Source organism: Cynocephalus volans, chromosome 3 (assembly GCF_027409185.1).
Source record: "Cynocephalus volans isolate mCynVol1 chromosome 3, mCynVol1.pri, whole genome shotgun sequence".
Classification (NCBI taxonomy): domain Eukaryota; kingdom Metazoa; phylum Chordata; class Mammalia; order Dermoptera; family Cynocephalidae; genus Cynocephalus; species Cynocephalus volans.
The window spans coordinates 135,925,038-135,949,377 of record NC_084462.1 but is presented as its reverse complement, the minus strand read 5'-3'; the positions used below and the strand labels follow the sequence as shown (position 1 = coordinate 135,949,377).

At 36.4% G+C, this 24,340-nt stretch overlaps 2 protein-coding genes across 2 annotated transcripts in view; both read right to left on the bottom strand.

Moving 5' to 3' along the window:
* Positions 1 to 2,839, bottom strand: part of STYX (serine/threonine/tyrosine interacting protein) — a 34,458-nt gene extending 31,619 nt beyond the window's left edge. Inside the window, exon 1 of the mRNA XM_063089379.1 lies at positions 2,477 to 2,839. Within this exon, the coding sequence (XP_062945449.1) occupies positions 2,477 to 2,533 (57 nt within the window). The 5' untranslated portion in view covers positions 2,534 to 2,839. The remainder of the gene's footprint in view (positions 1 to 2,476) is intronic.
* Positions 2,840 to 4,602: 1,763 nt separating this feature from the next.
* Positions 4,603 to 24,023, bottom strand: PSMC6 (proteasome 26S subunit, ATPase 6). The gene is made up of 14 exons (XM_063089600.1): positions 23,900 to 24,023; positions 22,801 to 22,880; positions 22,673 to 22,712; positions 22,412 to 22,464; positions 19,909 to 19,976; positions 19,548 to 19,662; positions 17,611 to 17,698; positions 14,238 to 14,299; positions 14,028 to 14,151; positions 13,606 to 13,667; positions 11,996 to 12,116; positions 11,778 to 11,858; positions 7,777 to 7,848; positions 4,603 to 5,103 (listed from the first exon to the last, which is right to left on the bottom strand). The coding sequence occupies exons 1-14, from the start codon at positions 23,982 to 23,984 to the stop codon at positions 4,985 to 4,987; spliced, it is 1,170 nt and encodes a 389-aa protein (XP_062945670.1). The 5' UTR covers positions 23,985 to 24,023; the 3' UTR covers positions 4,603 to 4,984.
* Between the last annotated feature and the right edge of the window lie 317 nt (positions 24,024 to 24,340).

Sequence of the window (24,340 nt, the reverse complement as noted above, 5' to 3'; positions counted from 1 at the left end):
TGATAAACTTCACTCCCCTAGCCTAGGAATTAGGGATATGACCTAGTCTGGGCTCCTCATTGTATTCATCTCTTCCCAGCTACAGTGACTGATCCAAAAGGTGGGTACATGATCTAGATTGGGCCAGTCCTCTAGATTTCAAACACTGAGGCAGGAAGAGAGATGCTTTTAGAAACAAACTGTTTAAGGGTGTGACGCCAGAGCAGCTGATGGAGAAGACTGAGAAAGCAGAGACAAGAACTCATGAGAGGCAGAGGCAGTCCTGATGCATTATGATACCTGGGTCTAGTCAATTCCCTCAGACGGGCAGCACCACTACCTTTTTGGATGTAGTTACTTTTTCTTTATTTTCTTGCTTAAGCTAGTCTAAATTGGTCCTTATTACTTAGAACCAAGAGACCAAACACCTAGTGCTATGAAATAAGAAATGAATTGGCTTTCAGTAGACAGTATGTGCACGATTATCCACTATGCTTTAAGCATTACCTCTGTCCCTGAGGTATAACATGAAATATCTTTGGTCTTTGTCCCCGCTGCTTCCAGTCACAGCCCTCCTAAAACACTTAGAATTTCCTTCGTGATAGGAGTGTCTCTTATTATTCATAATGACCCACTTTAGATCACACCTGAGTTTATGCTAATGGACGTGACTTAGGATGAGGCCAGTCACCCGAAAAACCACAAGATTAGAAGGTTGGAAGATTTTCAGCATCACCCAATGACCCCAGGAAGGGTGGGTGGGAGGGAACTGGAGATTAAGCTCTACAAGAATTCTTTGATTTCATGAGCTTCTGGGTTGCTGAACATGTGATGGTAGTGTGCTCCTTCCTCCAACCTCACTTAAACTCTCTTCCTTCTGACTGTTCATCTGCATCATTTGTAATGCCCTTTAAAATAAACTGGTAAACGTGTTTCCCGGAGTTTTGTGAGCATACCTAGCAAATTAATCGACTCCATGGAGGGGGTAGTGGGAATAGCCAGTGGGTCAGAAGCATAAGTGGCAACCTACTACATGTGACTGATGTCTAAACTGGGGGGAAGTCTTGACGGACTAAGACATTAACCTGTGGGATTTGACTCTAATTTCAGAGTCAAATATCCCCCACACATCTGGTAGTGTAGAGATACAGTGTATTTTCTATAGTTCCACATAGGGAAGAAAGCTCTATTCCCAGTAAAAATTTATAATTTTTACAGGGATAAGACATATTATATACACAATAAAAGATTAAACGCAAAGTCTGAGAAAGTTTTAAACTAAAACTTTTAAGATTAGGAAGGGAAGAATTGAGGTGTATTAAAAACAACAGAAGGCCCTCCTGTGTCTTGTGACATTGTGTTACCTTGACAAATTACTTATTCCTGGTAAACTACAATTTCTTCACCTGAAACGTGGGAATGCTCTACATTATTTCTAAGGTTGTTTGCAGTGGGGAAATTACTGAATCACTTTGAGGACATAAAAGTATACTCACTAATATTACTGTAGTTTAAAGAAAAAAGTGTAAATTCATTTTTCCAACTAGTCTAAATATGACCTTCTTTTTTTTATTAGTCTACTCTTAAAACATATACAGTTCTCAAGCACCACTGCCCCAAACAACGGAGCCCTCCAAACAAGAACAGTGAACCCCAAATGAACATACTCAATAAATAAAATGAATATTTGGAATAAATTAAATGAGCTCTTAAAAATAGGGCTTTACTTTTCCAGTTAGTTTAAAGATATTTAAAACTCTAGAATTTCAGATTTCTTTCTTTCTTCATCTTACTTAAGCATAACCGAGTATCCTTGTCCTGTTACTAATTTAGATTACAAAAAATTCTAATTTAGTAGTCTGCAATACTATAACGTATTTTAAACTAGCAATAGATTTGGGGGGGGGGGGGGCAATACAAACGTCAGGCAGAGAAGGTAAGGTAAAAAGAAGCCCCAATTAGAAATCGGAAGACCAAGGTATAAAAGGGTTTTTATACCTAACTTTCCTTCATAGGTTAAGATTTCAGATCCAATGAGCTAGCTTTATGACATTTTCTTCTGTTGGCCATAGCTTTGCTTAAAAACACGAAGAACTTTGGGAAACTTTTCGAAGGCACACTTCCAAATTTCAGGCCCGGGGTCTATTCCACATGTGGGGCCATGTGTTCCACAGTGAATCGTGACACCAAAGATATTCCTCAAGTTGAGATTAAAAACAACTCTACCCTCGTAGTGCTTTGGCAATAAAAGGGGAACCTTACTCCAAGTAAGTCCTAGACGCCGAGCCTAGGGGGGTAAAGGACTGCTTTAGGAACTCAACCTGAGTCAGAGCCGACAGCCTAAGGGCCTGAGGCTCCGCCTGAGAGGTCCAGGGACGCCCTCAGAGGACAACTGGGCTCCTGAGTAGTTGGAGGCGGCGACCGTTGGGGCCTGGGTTCGCCCCTCAGCTGGAGCCACAAGGGAGGCCTGTGCGTGGCAGTCACCCGACAGACTTACCTCAGCGTCTTCTTTGCCCTGTGGGAGGGAAGGGAACTCCAGTTTCACGTCCTCCATGGTCCCGGCTCTCGGGCTAGTAGGTGGGGTGGGAGGTAAGTTATCCGGCCCGCCCGACCCTACGGCCGGCAGTGGCGGCGAAAGGAAGCAGGGCCGGTGGAGGAGGACTGACGGGCGGGAAGTGGGCTTACAACTAACACACGCAGACCAAAGGGTCCCAGCGACCCCGGCGGCGGCGGCGACGACAGCGGGGAAAAGGAGGGTTGAGAGGGTCGTGCCCAGCCGCCATGCTGCTGGCGTCTCCCTCCCCCACGAGTCTCCGCGCCCCTCAGGCCGCCCAGAATCCGGCACAGACGCGAGACCTACAACCGTCTCCCCTCCTTCCTCCCGCCCCCTCCACCCACGCCGCCCCAGCCAATCCCAGCCCACGCTCGCCTTTGGTCCGCCCTCCGTCGCCGCCAGGTGTCAGCGCGCCGCCGCCCTGCTCCGCCCCTTCACGAGAGCGCAGACGCAGGGGGCGGGGCCTCAGAGGCGCCGCGGCCGGAGCCCACCCGGCGTGGAGGAGGCGGGGCTGTAGTGCGAGGGAGGGAATGAGCGAAGGTCCTGGGAACGGCTGTGGGGCCCTGGGAACTAGCTCTGCCTGTTCCGACAGGACAGATCCCTGCTTCAGCATAAACATAAACGGGCAAAACATCCTAGCTACCAGAAAACTGGCATCTGCAAGGGAAACTATAGTTTCTCCCCTCAGAATTTTGCGCAATGCGTGGTGAGGTTATAACCAAGGGTAATAAATGAAAAGTTCAAAGTCATGTTATACTGCACAGAAAATGACGCGCCCATCATCTTTAAGAAAATAATTGGAAACGATGGACTTTTAAGAATACTTGAGAATATGACTACTCAGTTTAGATTACCTAGAAAGTCTCAAGAAAGAATGTCAAGTAGAAAACTATCAGAAAGGGAACTGGTAGCTCATTCTCAATAAATTACATAATACTGTAAGGTTTTTGCCTTTAATTCTAAGTTTATTAATATTTTCAAATAATGGCTTTCAGTATCTTTTAAAAAGGTGTTTGAGTCAGAGTTAATACTATATATTAACAAAGTTTAGGTATATACTTTCTCTGGTTCTAGGGAGATACTATTATCCTTTGTGCTTTTAAACAGACAAGGAAACTCAAGCTTCGAAGTGGAAGAAGCCACACAAAAATTTGTACACCAAACTGATTCTTCAAAAAACTGCCAGCACAAAAGTAAAAAGGCAAGATAGTCACTCATTAACTAAATGCAAATTACAATATATAAAAGTGAAAGGATCACATGGATATTTGATTTAGACTCACCCCCACACACTATCACTCTATTACTTTTTATACTGTCAAATATATGTACTGTCAGCACATGGAAATAGAACTGTTCATTAATTTGTGTATTAGATGTCCACTTGAGTGCTCCACTTTCTCTATGTAAACTGTTTTCCACCTTTTAAAATTATGAAAAGGCACACAATACTGTGCTAAGTTTTTAATGTGAAAAAATGATTGTATAATTAACTAGGTTGGCGTTTATGAAACAAGTTGAAAATTGTTTTTTCTGGCAGCTGACAGGTATAGGGATCGACTTTTTTTTTAACAGCAACTTTAATAAAGAGATAATCTCAGTAGATGCCCAATGATGATTCTCTTATTTCATTTGGCATTTTTGTGTGTATGTATGTGAAAATATATCTGGAAAGAGGGTCTAGACCATAACATTCTAAAAAGGGACCTATCACCTCACATAAACAAAGAAAATGAAGTCATATTTATTAGCAAATATTACTTTTAATCATAATCTAAAAAAAGTTATGGATGTACATGTAATTTTTTTACTATCGAATAGCCAAATCAAAGTAGGTGAAGAGTAAATACTTTCTGGAAAGAGGAATATATATAGACATACCCACACATCTATGTTATATATAACAAGATAAAGCTCATAAACATTGAGTGTGAGTACTATTCTAAAGTAAAATTCAAACATCTACAGTCTAAATACAACTTCATCTGGCTTATCAAGTAAGTAGTTTACTTACTAAAGAAACTAAAGAACCATAGTAAATGTACTCTTAGAAAAGACAAAAATATATGTAGGAGAACTGAATCAGACAAATTTTATTCAACGTTTTAGGATGAGGAAAACAAATGATATAAAATAAGTCATAAGAAATGCTCTCTTGCACTACTATCTCAAACCATTTTCAGTGTTTTACAAAATGCTCACACAGCAAATACGAAAAGTTTCAATACACTCTTTTGTAACTTTTGATGCAATAAGTGCAACATCAAGAGACATACAAACTTCTGTACCAATCTTAAAAGCTGAATTACTAATTTTTATGATGTTACTCATGTATATTTTTATTCATACACTTTTAATGATATCATTGCCAATACATACATTATTTTCCCTAACTTTATTTTTACATTAAGCCAATGTCTGTCATGCAGCCATCAAAAACCTTACAGTAAATTACACAGGTTTATAGTCCAATTTAGATTCTAGCTTCTTAGAATCAGCCACTTTTCTGACTGCTTTCATGAAGTCTTCCTGTACTACAAAATCATGATCAGCACGAATTGCAAACATACCTGTGGAGAATAAAACAACATGATTGCTACATAGCCATGTGATTTATATGGTCATTATAAGAAAACTAAATAATGTAATTTTATGGAGTAAAGGTGAAGGAGCCTAGATTTACTACTTCTGAGCCAGTAGTTCTAACTTGTTAAAAAACCTCTATCCTTGTTCAATTAATTTCCATAGCTATGGTGAGCATTATTTTCCAAACCAAAAACAAGCGAGACAATTATCTGAATATTTAAGATATGACTTGCATAGTCCCTGTATCTAATGATAGCTCTTAATAAAATAAAAATCAAAAACCAAAAACAAACCAAAACTATTGACAACACATATACATTTTAAGCGGTAGTTTCTTAACTCCATAGGTAATGATTCCCTGGAAGGAGGAAGCACATTTACGAAAACAAACAAACAAAAACACCTCCAGTAGTCTGACAGTACTTCCTTATTAATAAGCAAAGGCTTACAGAATAGGAAATTACAGAAATTACAGAAAGCCAACTTTAAAGCCCCCCAGTGGGCTTTAACAAAAATCAAAGCCACTATTCACGTACTAAAATTTACCTTATTTATATACAAATTGATATTTTTACATGACTCGTATTCAAGTATCGCAACTCAATTTTTTCCTTTAAATTTCTGACAAATTACTTGTCAAATACTACTTGACAAGGGAATAAAAGTTTTTTGTTTCTATTTTCTTTTTAAACATTAGTTGTATCATGGATATGGATCCCAAATTTCAAGACAATACTAATATCATGATAAACTAAGGCTGGTAAGGTATCACTATCTACTAATTAGATGAATTCTACTAATATTTCCATCGAGGATCTGCTTGTATTGAATTTTCACTTACATAAAATGAGGGGGCTATAATAGAAGATTTCAAGAGTTACTTCCTATCTTTACTTTCTAGATTTCTATAAAAACAGCCTTGGAAATAGCCATTCTATGTTGTCCTAGAAATCAAGAGAATGGAAATAACTGATTTTTCAAAAGTTTCAAAACTTGTTTGGAAAGTTACAATTAAATTTGGGTAAGTTATTTTTGTAAACCTTGTGCGTATGACTGTTTTCAAATTACTGTTTAGTGAATGTGTAAATCTGCAAAGAGATACATTCTAATCCAAAAAGGATGATAACATCAAGACTTGAATTGAAAAGTCTACTATAATTGAATCAAGTATATTTTTATTTACAGAAAGATAGGTTTAAAAAGCTTGAAGTCTAATAAAATGGAAACCAAATAAGAATTTCTGTATGTCTACAGATGTGAATGTCTGACCAAGTTAAAAAACTAAAATTTTAATCCACACAGAAGCTGTATCTTTTTATTGTGAATAATGAAATAAATTTTTTAAAATATGTAGGGCAAAAAACATATCATAATTTGATAGCATCATCCTTTAAGATCACAGCACTACTTTTGTTTGGATTCCAAATTCACCGAAACAATCTTGATAATAATTTGGTCTAGTGTAGATTTTAGAAAGAGAATATCATAAATTACTCCAAACAGTTCAAGCCATATGATAGTTTACCTCTTAATATTTTTGTTTACTAAGTCTCTGTGAGCATGATTTACTGATTTGTATTGACAGAGTTTCCAGCCATGCAGATCTCTGATCCAGATACTGAGTCATAATACACTCATGAAGATACTCCTAGCCTCTTTAAAGAGTCTGTTGAATTTACAAGAAATGTTAAAATAAGTCTACCCATGGTATGAAAAACAAGAGGAAATCACATATTGCAATACTTAAAACAATTAATCTACAATATAAGAAGTCACTAACTATAAAATCTACTTTAGAAATTTATTTTTTCAATCTTAAGATTCTGTATGTTTGTATTTAAAATGTCCCTGGTTCATACAGAAGTACCAGCAAAAAGAGTGATTACAGATAGGTAAAACCACTAGGAGTCTTAAAAAAAAAAAAAAGTTCAGAGGGGCCAGTCCATGGCTCACAAAGACTAGTTGACTGTAGATAGGGCTTTAAAGCCACTTGGTACCAGAAATGAAAATAGTATCACACAATCCACAGAGAAAATTATATTTAAAAATTACAACATTTTACACAAATTGCATGATCAAAGGATTCATAAATCAATCTTTCAAAGCTTATTGGTCACAGACTAGTATCAGAAAACATGTTAACTGTTTTGTAGCAAATACTTCTGGTGCTGGCATAGTCTAATTCCAGCCACAGATGTGGTAGGCAGCCTCAGACTTACTTTAGGGGGCCAGTGTTCTATCACATGCCTGTCTTTCCACATTCTGTCCTAAGGCATCCAGAAATGCAAAGGAGTTAACATCCCTAAGAGCAAATCTCATCCAACAGGGGATGATTGCTGGTAAATAAATATTCCAGTCTCCCATCGTTCTGCTGGGTATTCCTGAAAGGCATTTTGTATATTTCTCTGAGGTCTCGTCAAAATCTAACCCCGCTTTTGCCTACAGCAGCTACCTCAATAGTACACCTTTATTTTACCTTTCCCTCTTTCCATCTCACTTGCCCTGTTCTCTTCTGCTTCCTGGAATTAATCTGCAAAAAAAAACAACATGCACCCAAATCCCTGCAAGGCCCAGGCTCTGCTTTTAGACAAACTCAAACAGTTTTAGCAAATTTAAAAAATCAACATCAACAGTAAAACTGAACTTTAAACTCTTACCTGCTTCAGTACAGACATTTCTCAGGTCTGCTCCATTAAAGCCATCTGAAAGCTTCACAATTGCTTCATAATCTGTTTAGGAAAAAAAATACTGGAAATTAGTAAAAAAAAAAAAATTAAATCTTTTCTTGATTTATGCCACATGGAAAATTTGAACTAAAGAGTTTGCTTTGAATATGATCAGCTAGGCATCACCTCTGTTAACATTCACAATATTAAGAACCCAAAACTAAGACTTCTACTAAGTAAACTAGCACTAAGCAGAAATAAACACACCTCCAAAACTTTAAAACCAGGAAATACCATCAAGACCTGAAAGCACCTTAACCTGTTTTTACACAGTGAAACGCTACGCACATGTGAACTATAAATGTGTCAAGCTATGACTCTTATTATAATAATAAAATTTATTTTAATCACATAGTCAAATATAAAATACATCAAAATAAGTCATCAGAGGGCCGGTCCGTGGCTCACTTGGGAGAGTGTGGTGCTGATAACACCAAGGCCACGAGCTCCGATCCTATATAGGGCTGGCCAGTTCACTCACTGGGTGAGCGTGGTGCTGACAACACCAAGTCAAGGGTTAAGATCCCCTTACCGGTCATCTTTAAAAAAAAAAAAAAAAAAAAAAAAAGTCATCAGACATAATTTTATCACATGTAATTTTTAAATGCTACACCAGGCATTGGCTAGCTTTTCTGATTTCCATGCAAGCTTCAAGTGGTGAAGTATCAGATCACTTTGCTTTAACAGTAAAGTTAAGTGAAATCTCTAACCACCCACATGACAGACATGAATTGAAAAGCTGTAGGTTTGGGGTAGCAGTCATAGATTTAATACAGAATTGGAAGAAAAATAGAGTATAGGCTACTGCAATGTGAGTAACTGATGAGATTGTCAGGCAATATTGGTTACGTCAATCACTATTTTTTTTTTTTTTTTCTTTTTTGTCTTTTTCGTGACCGGCACTCAGCCAGTGAGCGCACCGGCCATTCCTATCTAGGATCCGAACCCGCGGTGGGAGCGTCGCTGCGTTCCCAGCGCCGCACTCTTCCGAGTGCGCCACGGGCTGGGCCCAGTCAATCACTATTTGAAATCATACATATATTCACTAATTAGCTTTTAATTGCCTCAATGTTCATTGTAAGCTTCCTGAGAGCAGGGATTCTTAAGGCTAGCGCAGCATCTGGCACCTACCAAGAGCTCAGAATTTGTGAGGAAAAACAATAAATTGACATCCTTTGTTCAGCTCAGTCTTTCCAGCTCAAAACTCTCTCGAAGAAGCAATGACATAATGAGAGGCAATTATCAACTAACTATATGTAATTATTTTGGACCACTCATTTCTAAAGGGGTTTTAAAGCTGTCTGGCAATTATACTAGATTCTCCTAATTCAGAAGTCAGCAAACTTTTTATGTAAAGGGCCGGACAGTAAATACTTCATACTTTGCAGGCTATATGGTCTCTATCAAAACTACTCAAATCTGCTGTTGTAGTGGGAAGGCAGCCATAGACAATATATAAAGGAATAGGCATGGTTGTGTTACAACAAAACTTTATTTACAAAAACAGAAGGCAGGTAGAATTTGGCTTACGAGCCATGGTTTGCTGGCCTCTACCCTAGCCCAATTCCTTGCTTCCACAGATACCTATTTATACCTTCTCCTCTGTCTTCAAATCTCTAACAATACTTCCCCATCTTCACTCTGAACTTACATTCTATTTCACTGAGAAAACAGAAGCATTCAGAAGAAAACTTCTGCAAATTCCTACAATATCTGAGAACCTGTCACCATCACCATCTATATATTCTGCCTTTCCTCCATTCTCATAAATGAAAAGTATGCTCATAGACAGGGTAAACCCTTTTTCAAAGAAAGTGCATTATCAATTTCTCTCTCTCCTACATCATTCTCACCAGCATTTAAAAAAAAAAGTATTGTAAATTCTTCCATCTTAGACTTTCTTCATTTATCTTCCAGGACACCTGGAATGTGCTCCTGATTTTACACCTACATCTGTGACTCTACCTTCTGATTCCCTTGATGTTTCTTCATCTCAACTTCTTAGTATCAGAATTATTTAAGCTCAGTCTTTGACTCTTCTCTATCCACATTCACCACCTTGGAAATCTCATCTAATCACAAGACTGAAAACCATTTTTATGCTGATTTTATCCACACTTATATCTCCAGTATAGACCACCCCCAATGAACTACAGATGCATACAAATTACTAATCAACATTTTTATTTGGATATCTAATTGGCATCTCAAATTTAATACAGCCAGACAACTTCCTTATTCTCCCCTTAAAACCTAACCTTTTGAGTCTTTTCAACTTTAAATGATGGCAACTCCATCTTTCCAGTTGCTTGGGGCCAAAAATCCAGTTCTTCTCTTTAGCTAACATCCCACATCCAATTCATTAGCGAGTCCTGTCACCTCTACGTTCAAAATATACCCAAAATCTCATCATTTTAAAAGACTTTGTCAATTATACCTCAATAAAGCTGAAAGAAAAAAAAAGACTTTGCTACCTCCTTTGACCAAGGATTACTGAAATAGCCTTCTAACTGATCCTTCTGCTTCTATCTTTGTCCCTCTACAGTTCATTTTCAATGTGCAGCTAGAATAATCTTAATACTGAAATATTTACAGATGAAATGATATAATGCCTGGAATTTGCTTTTTTAAAAATCTAGAGGGAAGGTAAAAGGTAAATCCAGAAGAAGGTTACAGATGAAACAGGATCAGCCAAGAATTAATAATTATTGAAGGTGAAGTGGATCATTAATAAAAATTACCTGACTATTCCTTTATATATTGTTTTGGGTTTTGTTCCTAAATGTACATATTCAAAAACAAAATTATGGCTGCCCATTAGCTCAGTTGGTTAGAGCGTGGTGCTGATAACAGCAAGGTCCAGGTTTTGATACAAATAAGATTTTGAACACAGGACTCTAACTGTACAATCTTTACAAAAACAAGTTAATAATTATTGAAGCTGGAGGATGAGTACATAGGATTAGAAATTCATTATACTCTCATCTCTACTTTTATGTGTTTCTAATTTTCTATAATAAAAAGTTAAAAATAACAAAAAGTGAGAGATCATACCACTCCTCTGATCACAATCCTCCAATGGTATCCATATAACTAAAAATAAAAGCCAAAGTTTGCACACCATGACCTCTGTAAGGCTCTAAATAATCTGGTCCCCATTATTTCTATGACTTCACCTGTTCCTTTTACTCTGCAACAGACACCTTGGCCTCTTTGTTGTTCCTTGAATGTGCCAGGCATGAACCTGCTTTAGGGCCTTCTTACTTGCTGCTCCCTCTTGCATGAAATGATCTTCCCTCAATACTCACATCTAGTTCCTTCACCTTTTCAGGTCATTGCTTAAAAACCATCTTGGTAAGGACTTCCCTGTGCTCGCCCCTCCACTTAAAAATGTACATACAGTCATGTGCCACATAATGATGTTTCGGTCAATAACAGACTGCATGTATAATGGTGGTCCCATAGGATTATAATGGCTATCTATACTATATAGTCTAGGTATGTGGTGGGCTATACCATCTAGGTTTGTGTAAGTACACTCTATGATGTTCACACAACAACAAAATCGCCTAGCAACACATTTCTCAGAACAGTATCCCTGTCATTAAGTGATGCATGACTGTACTCACGCCTGCTCCTGGCATGTCCTATGCCTTTCCTTGCTTTATTTTTCTCATAGTACTTTTCACCATTTAATATACTAAATATTTTACTTACTTTATCTGTCTTTCCTGACAAGAATGTAAGTTCTCTGAATATTCCAGCACTTACAGTTCCTAGCATATAGTAGATGCTCAATAAATATTTGCTGAACTTAAAACCACCATGTTTGCTGAATTTAAAACCAGATTTGGTGGACGATGAGTAATATCCAATAGTATTTTGCTTCATTTACCAAATGTAAATACACATAAAATAGGTTACTTTCTTACCTATTTCACCATGCTTTGTAATGGGTCCTGCATGGATTTTCAATATATCTAATCTTGCTTGTTCGTTTGGTAAATCAATATCTAAAAATAAGAAATTACAAAAAGTTATTTGATAGTCCTTTTTTATTTTTAATAAATTGGGAGTTGATTGGAGGTATGGCATGAGAAATGGACATAGGCAAACGGAAACAGATAGCAGGTAAAGAACCTTAACTCACGTATTTTTCTATCTAATCTTCCTGGACGCAGCAAAGCAGGATCCAGTGTATCCGGTCTGTTTGTAGCCATGATCATTTTAACTCTATGCAGAGTATCAAATCCATCCATTTGATTCAGTAACTAAGAATATTAAAAATCACATATTTTATAAAACATCCCAACCATTAAGAAATATACAGAACATACCTTTTATATGCCTAATACCATAAAATGTATTGCCTACAGATAGATATGTGATCTTCAAAATGGTCATTTGACAAAATTATTTTTTTCTCTTATATAAAGGGATTATACAACAGTACTTCAAAAAGTTCATGGAAAGATTCATACTGTCTTTCAATTCTACTTTTCCATGAGCTTTTTGAAGTATGTCTGTATTTTCCATTCTCAGAGTTCCAAGATAGATTATGTACCTGTCAGGTAGTCTTAATAAATCTGAAGTCTTCCATGTAGTTAAGAATTATGAGTCTAATCTATGTGGATCCGATTTCCAGCATCCAAATTTTTTTCATACAATTGTTTTTTAAAATAAAAGCTAATAATACGCTCTAATATATAAAGTGCTTATGGTATATTAAACATAACATTTATTTTAAGATAACTGGATACAAAGATATATCTGCAAATCTGATAATCAACCCATAAGTATCTTTTCAAATAATTCCACTGTACATGGGAACACTGAGAGACACCAAACATATTTCCTTCAATTCCTAAAGTTTTCTTGAACAAATGTTGAAAAATCTTACTGCACTTAACAAACTCTTTAAAATATGGCTAGTCTGACAATATGTCTATTAGCTGATGATATATCAGTTACATGAAAAAAACAGTACTTATGTTGTTTTAAAATACCTCAGTTTAAGGTTTCTAAGAGAATTTATAACTAATTTTAAAATACTATATATCTTCTAAGCAGATCAGAGTAATTTACGGGAAATGATTTTGAAATACTCCTAAAGAGAAAGAATTTGACACTGCATCACGTATGCTACCTAGTTTCTATTTGCAGAAGTGGGAAAATGTGTTTGGGATATTGCCATCACTTTCACTGAATTTGGAGTGGGAAAAGGTTTTATGTACCTTCTTCCATTCCAACATCTATCTTCTTCGATTATCAAAACTCTTTTAGTTGCCACTTAGTCTCAGCAATAGAGAAAATAGAGAGCAAGAGAGAAAGAGTGATTTTTAGAACAGCCTCATACATAATTATAACTCATTTATTGCTAACAGTCATAATATGTCATCACTCATAAAATGCTTTAATAAAACTAGCACAAGATCATGTTCATAATACAAGAAGTTCAATACACAATTTAAATACCTGAATGGCTGATCTGATAAAAAAATACAGAATAGTACAGATTATAACAAATGGAATTTTATAGATACCCTTATTTTCTACTAGTCATTTTCTAACTAGAGATTGTGGTACAGAAATGTGTTTATTCCTGCAATATTTTCAAACTTCACATTTAATTCTTCATTTAAACCGTTGTACATATTTTGACCTACTATTGTACATATTTTGGCCAACAAATATGCAATGTTCAGTTCTTCTTTTAATTAAACGTTGGTTTCCTTATAAACCCCCTTTACCAAATATTACCTCCATTAAAGTTCTCTGAATCTCTCTGTCAGCTGAAGTACCCTCAGAAAACCGACGACCACCTAAAATAGATGTGGAAATTTTCATGCATTTTTTTTCCCTCTACAATCATCATTTAAGAAAACAGAATGTAATAGTGTCTGGGGTTAGAATCATTAAGAATTATATACCAATATACCAGAATCAATTCTGACCAAGTTAAAATTAATTTTGGTATAACATTTCTCATTTTGTCAATGTCAAAGGTTATTTATTAAAACTGGTTAAACTTTGTAAGAATGTTTTTAAAGTAACATCTAATTCATTGTGCTATCTAGTTCACATAAGTCAAGACAGGGGAAATAAATTCCATTAATTTTTTAAAAATTTTCTAACACTTTCAAAAAAAGTTTAAAATAAATTTTAGAAGGCATTATTCTTACCAATAGCATCTATTTCATCCATAAAAATGATGCATGGCTGATGGTCCCTGGCATAATTGAACATTTCTCTGATCAAACGAGCACTTTCACCAATGTACTTGTCTACAATGGAACTAGATACAACCTGATTAAAGGAAAAATATTAAGATAAATATAAGACAATTCAAATAAAATTTAATTTCAACAACTACAAAAGAATCTTCCTTTTACCTTTAAGAAATTGCAGTCCAGCTGGCTAGCAACAGCCCGTGCCAAGAGAGTTTTCCCTGTACCTAGGAATGACAAAAGAGGTCCTAATTAGATGGAAAGTAAATATTCAAAAGCCTTTTAAGAATGCAATCTATTGGCGAATAAATTTTCCAAAAATGAAAGCCGTATCCTAAATCGAATTTCATTTAAAATTTCAAAGCACTTCTACTCTCAATATTAAAATTTTAAATTTCATTCAAAATATCCCTTGTAAATTTTTTTATTTTTAATTTTTAATTGACAAATTATAAGTGCATACATATTTATGGGGTAAAATGTGATGCTATGATACATGTATGTATATGTTGTGGAATGATTAAATCAGGTCATTTAACATATCCATCACCTCACATACTTATTACTTTGTGGGGAGAACATTTAAAATCTACTTTTAGCAATTCTGAAATACCAAATAAATTATTAACTATAGTCACCATGATGTGCAATAAATCACTAGAAATTATTCCTCCTGTCTGAGCTTTGTACCCCTTGACTAAGATTTCTCTTTTCCCCATCCACCCCTCCTATCCCCCACCAGCCTTTGGTAACCACCATTCTACTCTACTTCTAAGAGTTCGAATTTTTTGGATTCCATATGTGAGATCACGCAGTATTTGTCTGTCTGTGCCTGACTTACTTCTTAGCATAATATCCTCTAGATTCATCCGTGTTGTCACAAATGACAGAATTTCCTTCTTTATTAAGGCTGAATAGTATTCCATTGCGTACATATACTAAATTTTCTTTATCCATTCATCCATTGATGGGCACTTAGGTTGTTTCTATATCTTGGCTATTGTGAATAAAACTGTAACACACATGGGAGTGCAGTTATCTCTTCAACATATTGATTTCAATTCCTTTGGACATACACCTGGAAGTGGGCATTGCTGGATCATATGTTAATTCTATTTTCAGTTTTTTGAAGAACCTCCATACTGTTTTCCAAAATGGCTGTACTAATTTACCTTCCTATCAACAGTGTACAAGGGTTCCCTTTCTTCCACGTCTTCGCCAATACTTATCTTCATCTTTTTGATAACTGTCATTCTAAATGGTGTGAGGTGATATCTTATTTCCTTGTCATTCTATCTTAATCACACTCAACACAGAACTTTAGAAATATATCAAACCCTACTTACAACTTGGACTACGATAGAAACTATATTATTTTAAAATACATTGGTCTATCCTGCACACTGAATGGATCTTTTACCCATACATAATATTTTAACATCATCCTCTATTTGGAAATTATTGGTTCAGTGAGTTATTCAAATCTTCTAAATGTTGACATTTTTCACTATATAATATTTATTTATGTATTTATTTTTTAATGTTAATAATATATTTTATTTAACCCAATCTATCAAAAATATTAATGTTGCAACATGCAACTGATATAAACATTATTGAGATACTTTACTTTTTTTGTACTAAGTATTTGAAATCTGGTCTATATTTTACACTTACAGCACTAGCCACATTTCAAGTACTCAATAGGCACATGAGTACGTATGGCTAGTGGCTTCTGTGTTGAATAAGGCAGGTAATGAAACTTGGGCTTGTCTGATTCAAAAGCCTCATTTCTCAACCACACTGGTCTCCTGCTCTGTAAGAACTATAATAATAAACACAAGAGGAAGGGAGCTTGCAGATGATCATTTAATACCATGATGTCAGATGCTGCTCTCCACACTGCCTGGTGGCTCCAGTTTGGAGCATCCAGGGCAGTGCTGTCCAATAGAAACATAATGAGAGCCACATGTATGATTTTACTTTATTGTTTGTTTATTTATTTATTTATTTATTTATTTATTTATTTATTTAGCATCTTTTATGATGGAATTTTATTTTATTTTACTTTATCAATATACAATGTGGTTGATTTTCGTGTCCCTTTACTGAATCCTCCCTTCCCCCGCCCTCTCCCCCCTCCCGCCCATCAACATCCTATCTGTTCACTTGTCTTAACAGGTTCGAGGGATTGTGATTGTTGTTCACTATACAATATCTAAAAAACACATTTGTTAATATCACCCCCATCTCATCAGTAAAGTCTTTAAGCATTAACGTATTAGAAAACTGTCAAGTGGAGCTGGCTGATATCTCAGTTGGTTAGAGCGCAGCCTTGTAACACCAAGGTCAAGGTTTCAGATCCCCATACTGGCCAGGCACCAAAAACAAATAAATAAAAACACCATTAGAAAACTGTCAAGCTTATGGTGCCAGATACAAGTTCACGAAAATTCTACTTTTTGCTTGAAACCTCAAATTTTTTTTTTTTTTTTTTAAAGAATGAGCACAGTTTCTTTATTTTTTTTTTTTTGGGTCTTTTTTCGTGACCGGCACTCAGCCAGTGAGTGCACTGGCCATTCCTATATAGGATCCGAACCTGTGGCGGGAGCGTCACCGTGCTCCCAGCGCCGCACTCTCCCGAGTGCACCACGGGCTCGGCCCGAAACCTCAAATTTTATCACTGGCAACAGATGGTGTCAGTTGTTTTCTTCAACATGACAGACTCACTTTATTCATTTTGGGAAAAATGGGTGCCAGATAACCAATAACCAGTCTGAATAACCACACTAACTAGTAATCAGTAATCAATAACAAGTCTGAATAGCCATATATTGTGTGTAAACTGTCCTTTGAAGAAAAAATGCTATTCCATGAAATGCAGCTAATTTAGCTGACAACTCAAATAACTGCACAAGTGCTTTTCTTAAAGACAACAATCCTATTCAATATGCAGAAGTACTTTATGTGTATTTTTCATTTCATCACACAGAACACAAAACATATTCAAGGATGAAGATTTAATAAAATGAATAATTTTACTGTTTCACCAAGGACATTTTAATGTGAAATGGGCATTTTTTTATTATTTGTGGCAATCAAGAACACAGTGACTACTAGTACTGTTTTGTCCCACTGACAACTGATTTGTGCTATGGCGGGAGCAGTGTTAACCACAATGCTTTTTCGTCATCAGTATAGATGTCAACACAGTGAAAGAGCCAAATAATATCTTGGTATTATGAAAGTAGTTTTGACCTCACTAGTTCCAGGAAAGCATATCAGGGACACCCAGAAGTCTGTGAACCACATTTTGAAGAACTGTTGCACTAGAATCACATAGTATATATGTTAAGATATATATACTATGAGGCACAAATGGACTAAGCACACCTGAGGGAGCAGTAGACACACATCTCCTATTCCATTCTCACTCTGAAGGAGTGGAAGTTGAAACTGCCCACATTAAATTTCCATCTTATTCTTTAACTCCTTACTTTATTCATTTATTGGTGGGTAGAAATAATTCAATACCAACCTGGTGGTCCATACAACAAACAGCCTTTTGGAGGTATTATTCCTACACGCTGGAATAATTCTGGATTTGTAAGAGGTAATTCTATCACCTAGAAAAGAAGTTGCGTGTTTCTTAAAAAGTTAATAAAGATTTTAATGTACTTTCAAATACTTTAAGTCAAATGTCAACATTGTTAGGTTATACATCACAATCCATAAGAAATCTAGAATTCCAAGTTATGTAAGACCATTCATATTAGAGGTTTTTCTGTCATGTGGATTTAAGATCTAAAAAATTTTAAATAATGTTAACAAACCACACACTTAATTAGGTTAGATGATTACACAGGTGCATAATTTGTCAAACATATTTGAAATGTACACTTAAAATCTGTGCATTAGGGCTGGCAGGTTAGCTAAGTTGGTTACAGCAGGGTGTTGTTAATACCAAGGTCAAGAGTTTAGATTCCCATACTGGCCAGCTGCCCCATGCCCCTGCCCTGCCCCGCCCTGCCTTATGCCAAAAATATCTGTGCATTTATTGAATGTAAATTATACCTCAGTGAAAAATTACACTACAAAAAAATCAGTTAATTAAAAGAAACTCAAAATCAAAAAAATTTAATCTAGTTTGCAGTTGGTAATACAACACAAAATAATTATAAAATGGGCAATGGATTTTATAAGTTATAATTGCCACTAAGAGAAAAGGTATAAAAAGTTTCCATCTGTTCGTATTTTGCCATAGCAGCCTTAAAAGAACAATAAGTTCTGCTCTCAATATCCTCCCAAGACTGATTCAAGGAAAGAAAAGTGAAGAATAGAAAAACTGAGGATTTGACTATCCAACTTGAATTATTCACAGTACCAGTAACTTGAGAGATAAACTTCTATTGAATAGCTATGTCCACCAAATGTAATTAGGACAAACCAGAAGTGTGAGAAATAAATATTCTAAAGTGTAGATGAAAAAAAGTATTGCCTGTGTGCATGTCTTTCTACTCCTACAGCTGATGCAGGAAATCACCGTAGAAGGCATATGTTCACAGTTTCATCAAGCACTTGTTCTTCCTCTGGTGCCCTTTCATTAAATACAAGGTAAGAAATGACTTTTATTTACACTTAGGCCAGTGCTTACTCACGTATGTTCAAAGAAAAATTTAGTTTCATAATCACCTGAAATGCTTGTTTAAATGATCATTTTTGTGCCCCACTCCCAATCTACTTCATCAAAACCACTCAGAGGGCCTGATAATCTGTATTTTTAATAAGTGTTCCAGAAAACTTAATGTGCTGAAGTCTGAGAACTAATGGCTTGTGGCTTAAATCAGATGGTGTTAGACAATCCAACTATTCCCGTTCATTCCTAAATATTTCCAGCCTAAAATAGGATGAAATCAACATGACGATATACTTTGCTTCACAAATAATTGTTCAAAAAGCCATCTGGACTTGATTCATCACCTAAAAGCTTGGAAGATTTAAGCCACTCCTAAAGCCAGTATTTCTCTTACATGGCAGCAAACAGCTTTAACAAAATAAAATATTTAAGGCACAGGTAACTTACTCTACTGTAAGGTAGGAAGTTAACATTAATGGGGTAATGGGGAAACCTACATCACACACGTTATCCAAATATGCTCAGACCAAGTAACCTATTATGAAATCAAAACCACAGATGGCAAGGGCATCAAATTATATCAATTATTCTTATCCTTCCCCCCCCCCCTTTGTCACAAAATAAGCAGGACTTTTCTAATACCAAATTATCTCCAAATTAATAAATACCGGTAATTTTCATAGCTAGAAATTCAACACTATTCTTCTCTCAGCAATTTTACATACATAATATTCAGTAACTACTATTTGGACAAAAAGTAGTTTTTCATTCTGTTTCTCCCTTCAGGCATCCTAAAACCAGCACTACTTATTAGTAAGTTCAGAGAACAAAGTACCAACCTCTCTCAATTCCCGGATTTGTTCTGATAGCCCTCCAATTTCAGAATAAGAAACATTCCCAGGGTCTTCATGAGACATGTTGTAAACCAGTGGGTCCACCTCTCTTGGCAAATATCTAGAATGGAAAGGTAGGTATTTTTCTTTCAAAAGATGTATTTTCTCTCAGCCTACAGATACAGTATAAGTGACTTGCTTATGCAAGCATCTGTAGGTGATCTTATAAAGACATGTTTAAATTAATTAGAAATGAGTAAAAGGGGAAAAGTATCAATATATTCAGTGATTTCAAGAAGCAAATATTTTGGATAAAACCTTCCCTCTGTGAAAATGAAAGGTAAATTAAATAGAGTAAGAAACCCACCTCATTATAGTTAGTGTTGTCATATCCAAAGCAACTCTTGTTCCTGGCTTCAGCTTACTTTTGTCAAGCTAGTTTTGTAAAATAAAAGGTATTGTGTAAACACTCAAAAAGGGAAATAACACTCTAACAAAAGCTTAATATATAGAGGCCAAATACCCACTTTTACCTTTTAGAGAGAACACAAATATTAGATTATAAACTCCATGCCAATAGAAGAGTTTATAAAAGTATTGAAGTTATTTCTATCTGCCCCAGTGTGAAAGGTGAAATTATTAATATAAAAAGTTCAAGGAGGCAATGGCTTTGTTTTTAAAGAAGGAATGGGCTTTGGAATTTTACTTTCAAGTGCGCACTATTTAACATAATTTTGCTCATTATTTTGATTCCAGCTCTGTAGTAAAGTGTATAGTGACTTTGGGAATTCGTACCAAAACATTCATTAAAAAAATCCCTTAGTGAACATTTTGGAGGAAGGAAAGAGGCATTTTAAAGGTATATCCATTAGATTTATTTTGAAAAGTACAGCTTTTGGAAAGAATGTGTGTTATGTGATCATAAGAGGTTAGGAGGAATGCAGTTTCCCCTTAGAGATTATTAAAATGCTAAAAAAAATGGTAAAAAACAAAACAAAACCCAGCAACTATAACTCATGCCTTTGCTATATGCCTAAAACTAGGCTAAGCATACTATACATCAGCTTGAATCACACTAAAAATTTATTGGCATATCTAAGCATGGTAACTTACTTGGCTAGAATTGCATAGACTCTATACAATAGATTTACCCCACATTACATTCATTTTATTTATTTATTTTTTTGGTGACTGGCTGGTAAGGGGATCTGAACCTTTGACCTTGGTGTTATAAGGCTGTGCTCTTACCAACTGACCTAACCAGCCAGCCCTCATGTTATATTCAGAATGTTACTTTCCAAACTAATACTTTTCTATAGTTTAAAAAACTGCTTGCCAATACAATTTCAGAATCATATAAATTACTGACCACTTTTCACAGGATTTTACAAAAAGCTCCAAATTTAGGATTCAGTGCCAATTAAAAGAAAGTAAAAATAGGCAAAACACAAGGTTTAATATAACGGATTAAGTTAAAAAAAAACTGCCGATATGTGAGGTACTTGAAAAAGAGAAAGAGATCAATATGAAGCTATTTCGAAATTTACATCTATAGGCAATATATACTCTGGCTTTTCTAATATTTCCCAGTTTTCAAATATTCTTATCTTCATACAACCAGAGGGCCCTGAAAGGGACATAAAAAAAAAAAAAATCCCTTATCAAATTAGGCATCTAATTTTTTTTTTTATTTTAACATAGTAAATTGTACATATCTGTAGGGTACGGAGTTGAATATCAATACCTGTGTGCAATATGGGATGTTCAAATCAGAATAATTAGTACATTCAACATTCTACAATGTAATTGTTTTTAGTGTCCCTTTACCAATTCTTCCCTTACACCCCACCCCAACCCCGCCCCCACCTTTCCCACCTCTGGTAACCTGAGTTCTGTTCTCTCCCTTTGAAATTTCAACATATTATTGTATTGTTGTATCTTTCTTTCCTTTGTTTCTTTTTTAGCTCCCACTTACGAGTGAGGACATGTAGTATTTTTCTTTCCAGGCATCTAATATTTTGACTTAGAAAATGTCACCTACTGGGGCCAGCCCGTGGCTCACTCAGGAGAGTGTAGTGCTGATAACACCAAGGTTATGGGTTCGGATCCCATATAGGGATGGCCGGTTCGCTCACTTCGGAGAGTGTGGTGCTGACAACACCAAGCAAGGGTTAAGATCCCCTTACCGGTCATCTTTGAAAAAAAAAAAAAGAAAATGTCACCTACTTATATGCCAGGCAAAATCCTAGATTAGATTTAGTTCCTGGGTTAAATTCTACTCTACAAAACATGTTGTAACAGTGTTCTAAAACCTGAACCTGATACAACAAATACCCAGAGAAAGTTCTTCCAATTTATTTATAAGAATGCTCTACTTAAGTAAACTTGGTTTCAGATGCTACTGAATGATTTGAAGCCATTTGTCAGTGTTTTTTATGACTGAAAAATGAAATTTAGTTATTTCAATTTGCCTAATCTAAATGACCTCATACAAAATTAACCTAGGATATAGTACAATCTATAAGTAATGTTTCTAAATATTTAAATATGAAATATAGGTAACTGATAATATCTAACACTTGTAAGTACTCTTCAAAAAACACATTAAAATAAAATTATCTACTTTCCAGGTCTAAAATTTCTTAGTGTGTAGATGTGACCGAGGCAATGTGATACAGTAGAAAGCAGGGAATACCAAGAGTCAAAGCAGATGAATTCAGGCTTTGCTAATAATTAGCTATGTCTGAACAAACCACTCTTGAAACTTATGGGCATAATGCCTCAACTGCTTACCTCAAGAATTAAATATGATAACTTATATGAACGCACTTTTGTCAACTATAAAGTACTGTACAAATGTAAGGTATTACCTGTCGACGACAACCCACAACATATCTAGGTCCATTTGTAGCTTTAACAATGACTAGACGAAGAAAATAAAAGAATGAATTAAAAATAGAAAGTAAAAATCATATATCCACATCTACGAATGTGGACAACAGTTGAAAGAAAACTTAGTCTATGTAAGAATACCATCTCCCTGCCTTATTGTCATTAAAATAATAAGCATTTCAAAAGTTGGGGAGGGATTCGTTGTATTTCTTTACTAGTTAATAAATTAATCTACTTACATTTTTCTTCAGTTAATTGCTTAAGCACTTCACCCACAATCTAAGAAAGAAAAAAAGCATTAGTTTTCAACAGCTAATAAACAAAGCAAATAACCATTAACCCCTACACCCCAAACTCCATTACCTACCTGCCCAACACTTTGTAGGGCCTTCAGATCATTTTCAGACTTTTCATACTGCTTGGTAAGTTCTTTTAATTGTTCCCTTACTGAAATAATATAATTTGAACATTTAAAATTCAACAATAATCGTAGTGAGTTTAAGTCACCAAGTCTCACTTTACTTAAGTTTACTTAAGTCTGTTTCACTTTATGTAAGTTTCATATACACTATACCAAACCGCACACACACAAAAATGCCGTTTACAATGAGTAGGTGACATGTTTAAAACGAAATGTCCCAGAGAAAGCACCACATTTTTATTTTCTTGACTGGCAACACTAACTTGTCTAAGGACATTTTAACTTACATTCTTAACAGATATTGACAAACTAATACTCCGGATTTGCGACTACAAATCCGAATGATAATCAATGAGTTAGACCCTTCCTCACCTCTTCACCTACCCACCTGTATTACTCTCTAGTTTTCTACACTAAATAAGGTCAATAAATGCAGTTCTCCACAGAATCACATGGTTACGGTCTTCTTTCACTTAATTAAACAACTCAGGCTTTTCAATGGAGGTGCACTATGAAAAAACGTTGGTGCTTAAAAGGTCAGGGAAACTTGTATGCCTGATACAGTACCACACGAAACACGAGAAAACACAAGAAGGGTTATTATAACCAGTGGACCCCTTCTCTCTTAAGCTCCGCGTCCAGTGTTCAACTCCACGAACAAGCCGATTCCCTGAGTCTCATCTCCTCCTTGACTCAAGCGACTTCCCCTCTCCGGGTCCCGGGACTCCATCAACACTGCCCTCCTTGCACCCTAAGCAGGGAAACACTCTTGGCCCATTTCTTCCCCACTCCTCCTCTAGTTCTTTTGCACTTCCACCTTAGAACCACGGATGTTCTCTCTGTCACCTGGACTGGACTGGTCCATTCCCACATCCGAAGGGGTGCTGCTCCTCAACTCAGGGAGAGATGACAAAGCGCCTTGTCCCTGGACCGAGGCCTTCCCATCCCCAGGGCTCGGTTGCCGGGCTCGGCCAAAGGCCTCCGCTTTCTCAGAGGCAAAAGCGAGTCCAGGCACGAGATTATTTGGAAAGAAAGGTGCACTCACACTCCTTCAGACGGCCGTCGATTTCCTTGTGCTCCAGCAGCTTCTTGCGGTAATCCTGAAGCGCCTTATCTCTAGGGTCCGCCATGATGAGAAGCCGTCGCTCATAGGGGATGCCGGGAATGGCCATGGCCGCCCGGGCGGGGGAGGGGGCGGGGCGAGGGAGGGGAGGGTGCCTGGAGGGGCGGGCTCATGGACGACCCCGCCTTTTCCGGTTGGCCCCGCCTCTCCCTCCCACTTCTCCAACCTCAGGGTTCACCCAGGTCTGACCTGCACCAAAGGAAGACTCTCGCCACGCTGTGTCCTGCAGGCTGGTCTGGGTAAAACAGGGAGCTGTTAGCTCGGTCTTCCCCTAAGAAGTTTCGGTATTCTTAAGTCACTACTATCCTGGAACCACGAAAGACTCTGTAATAAATAAACTGAGATGGGAGTGAGGTAGAGACT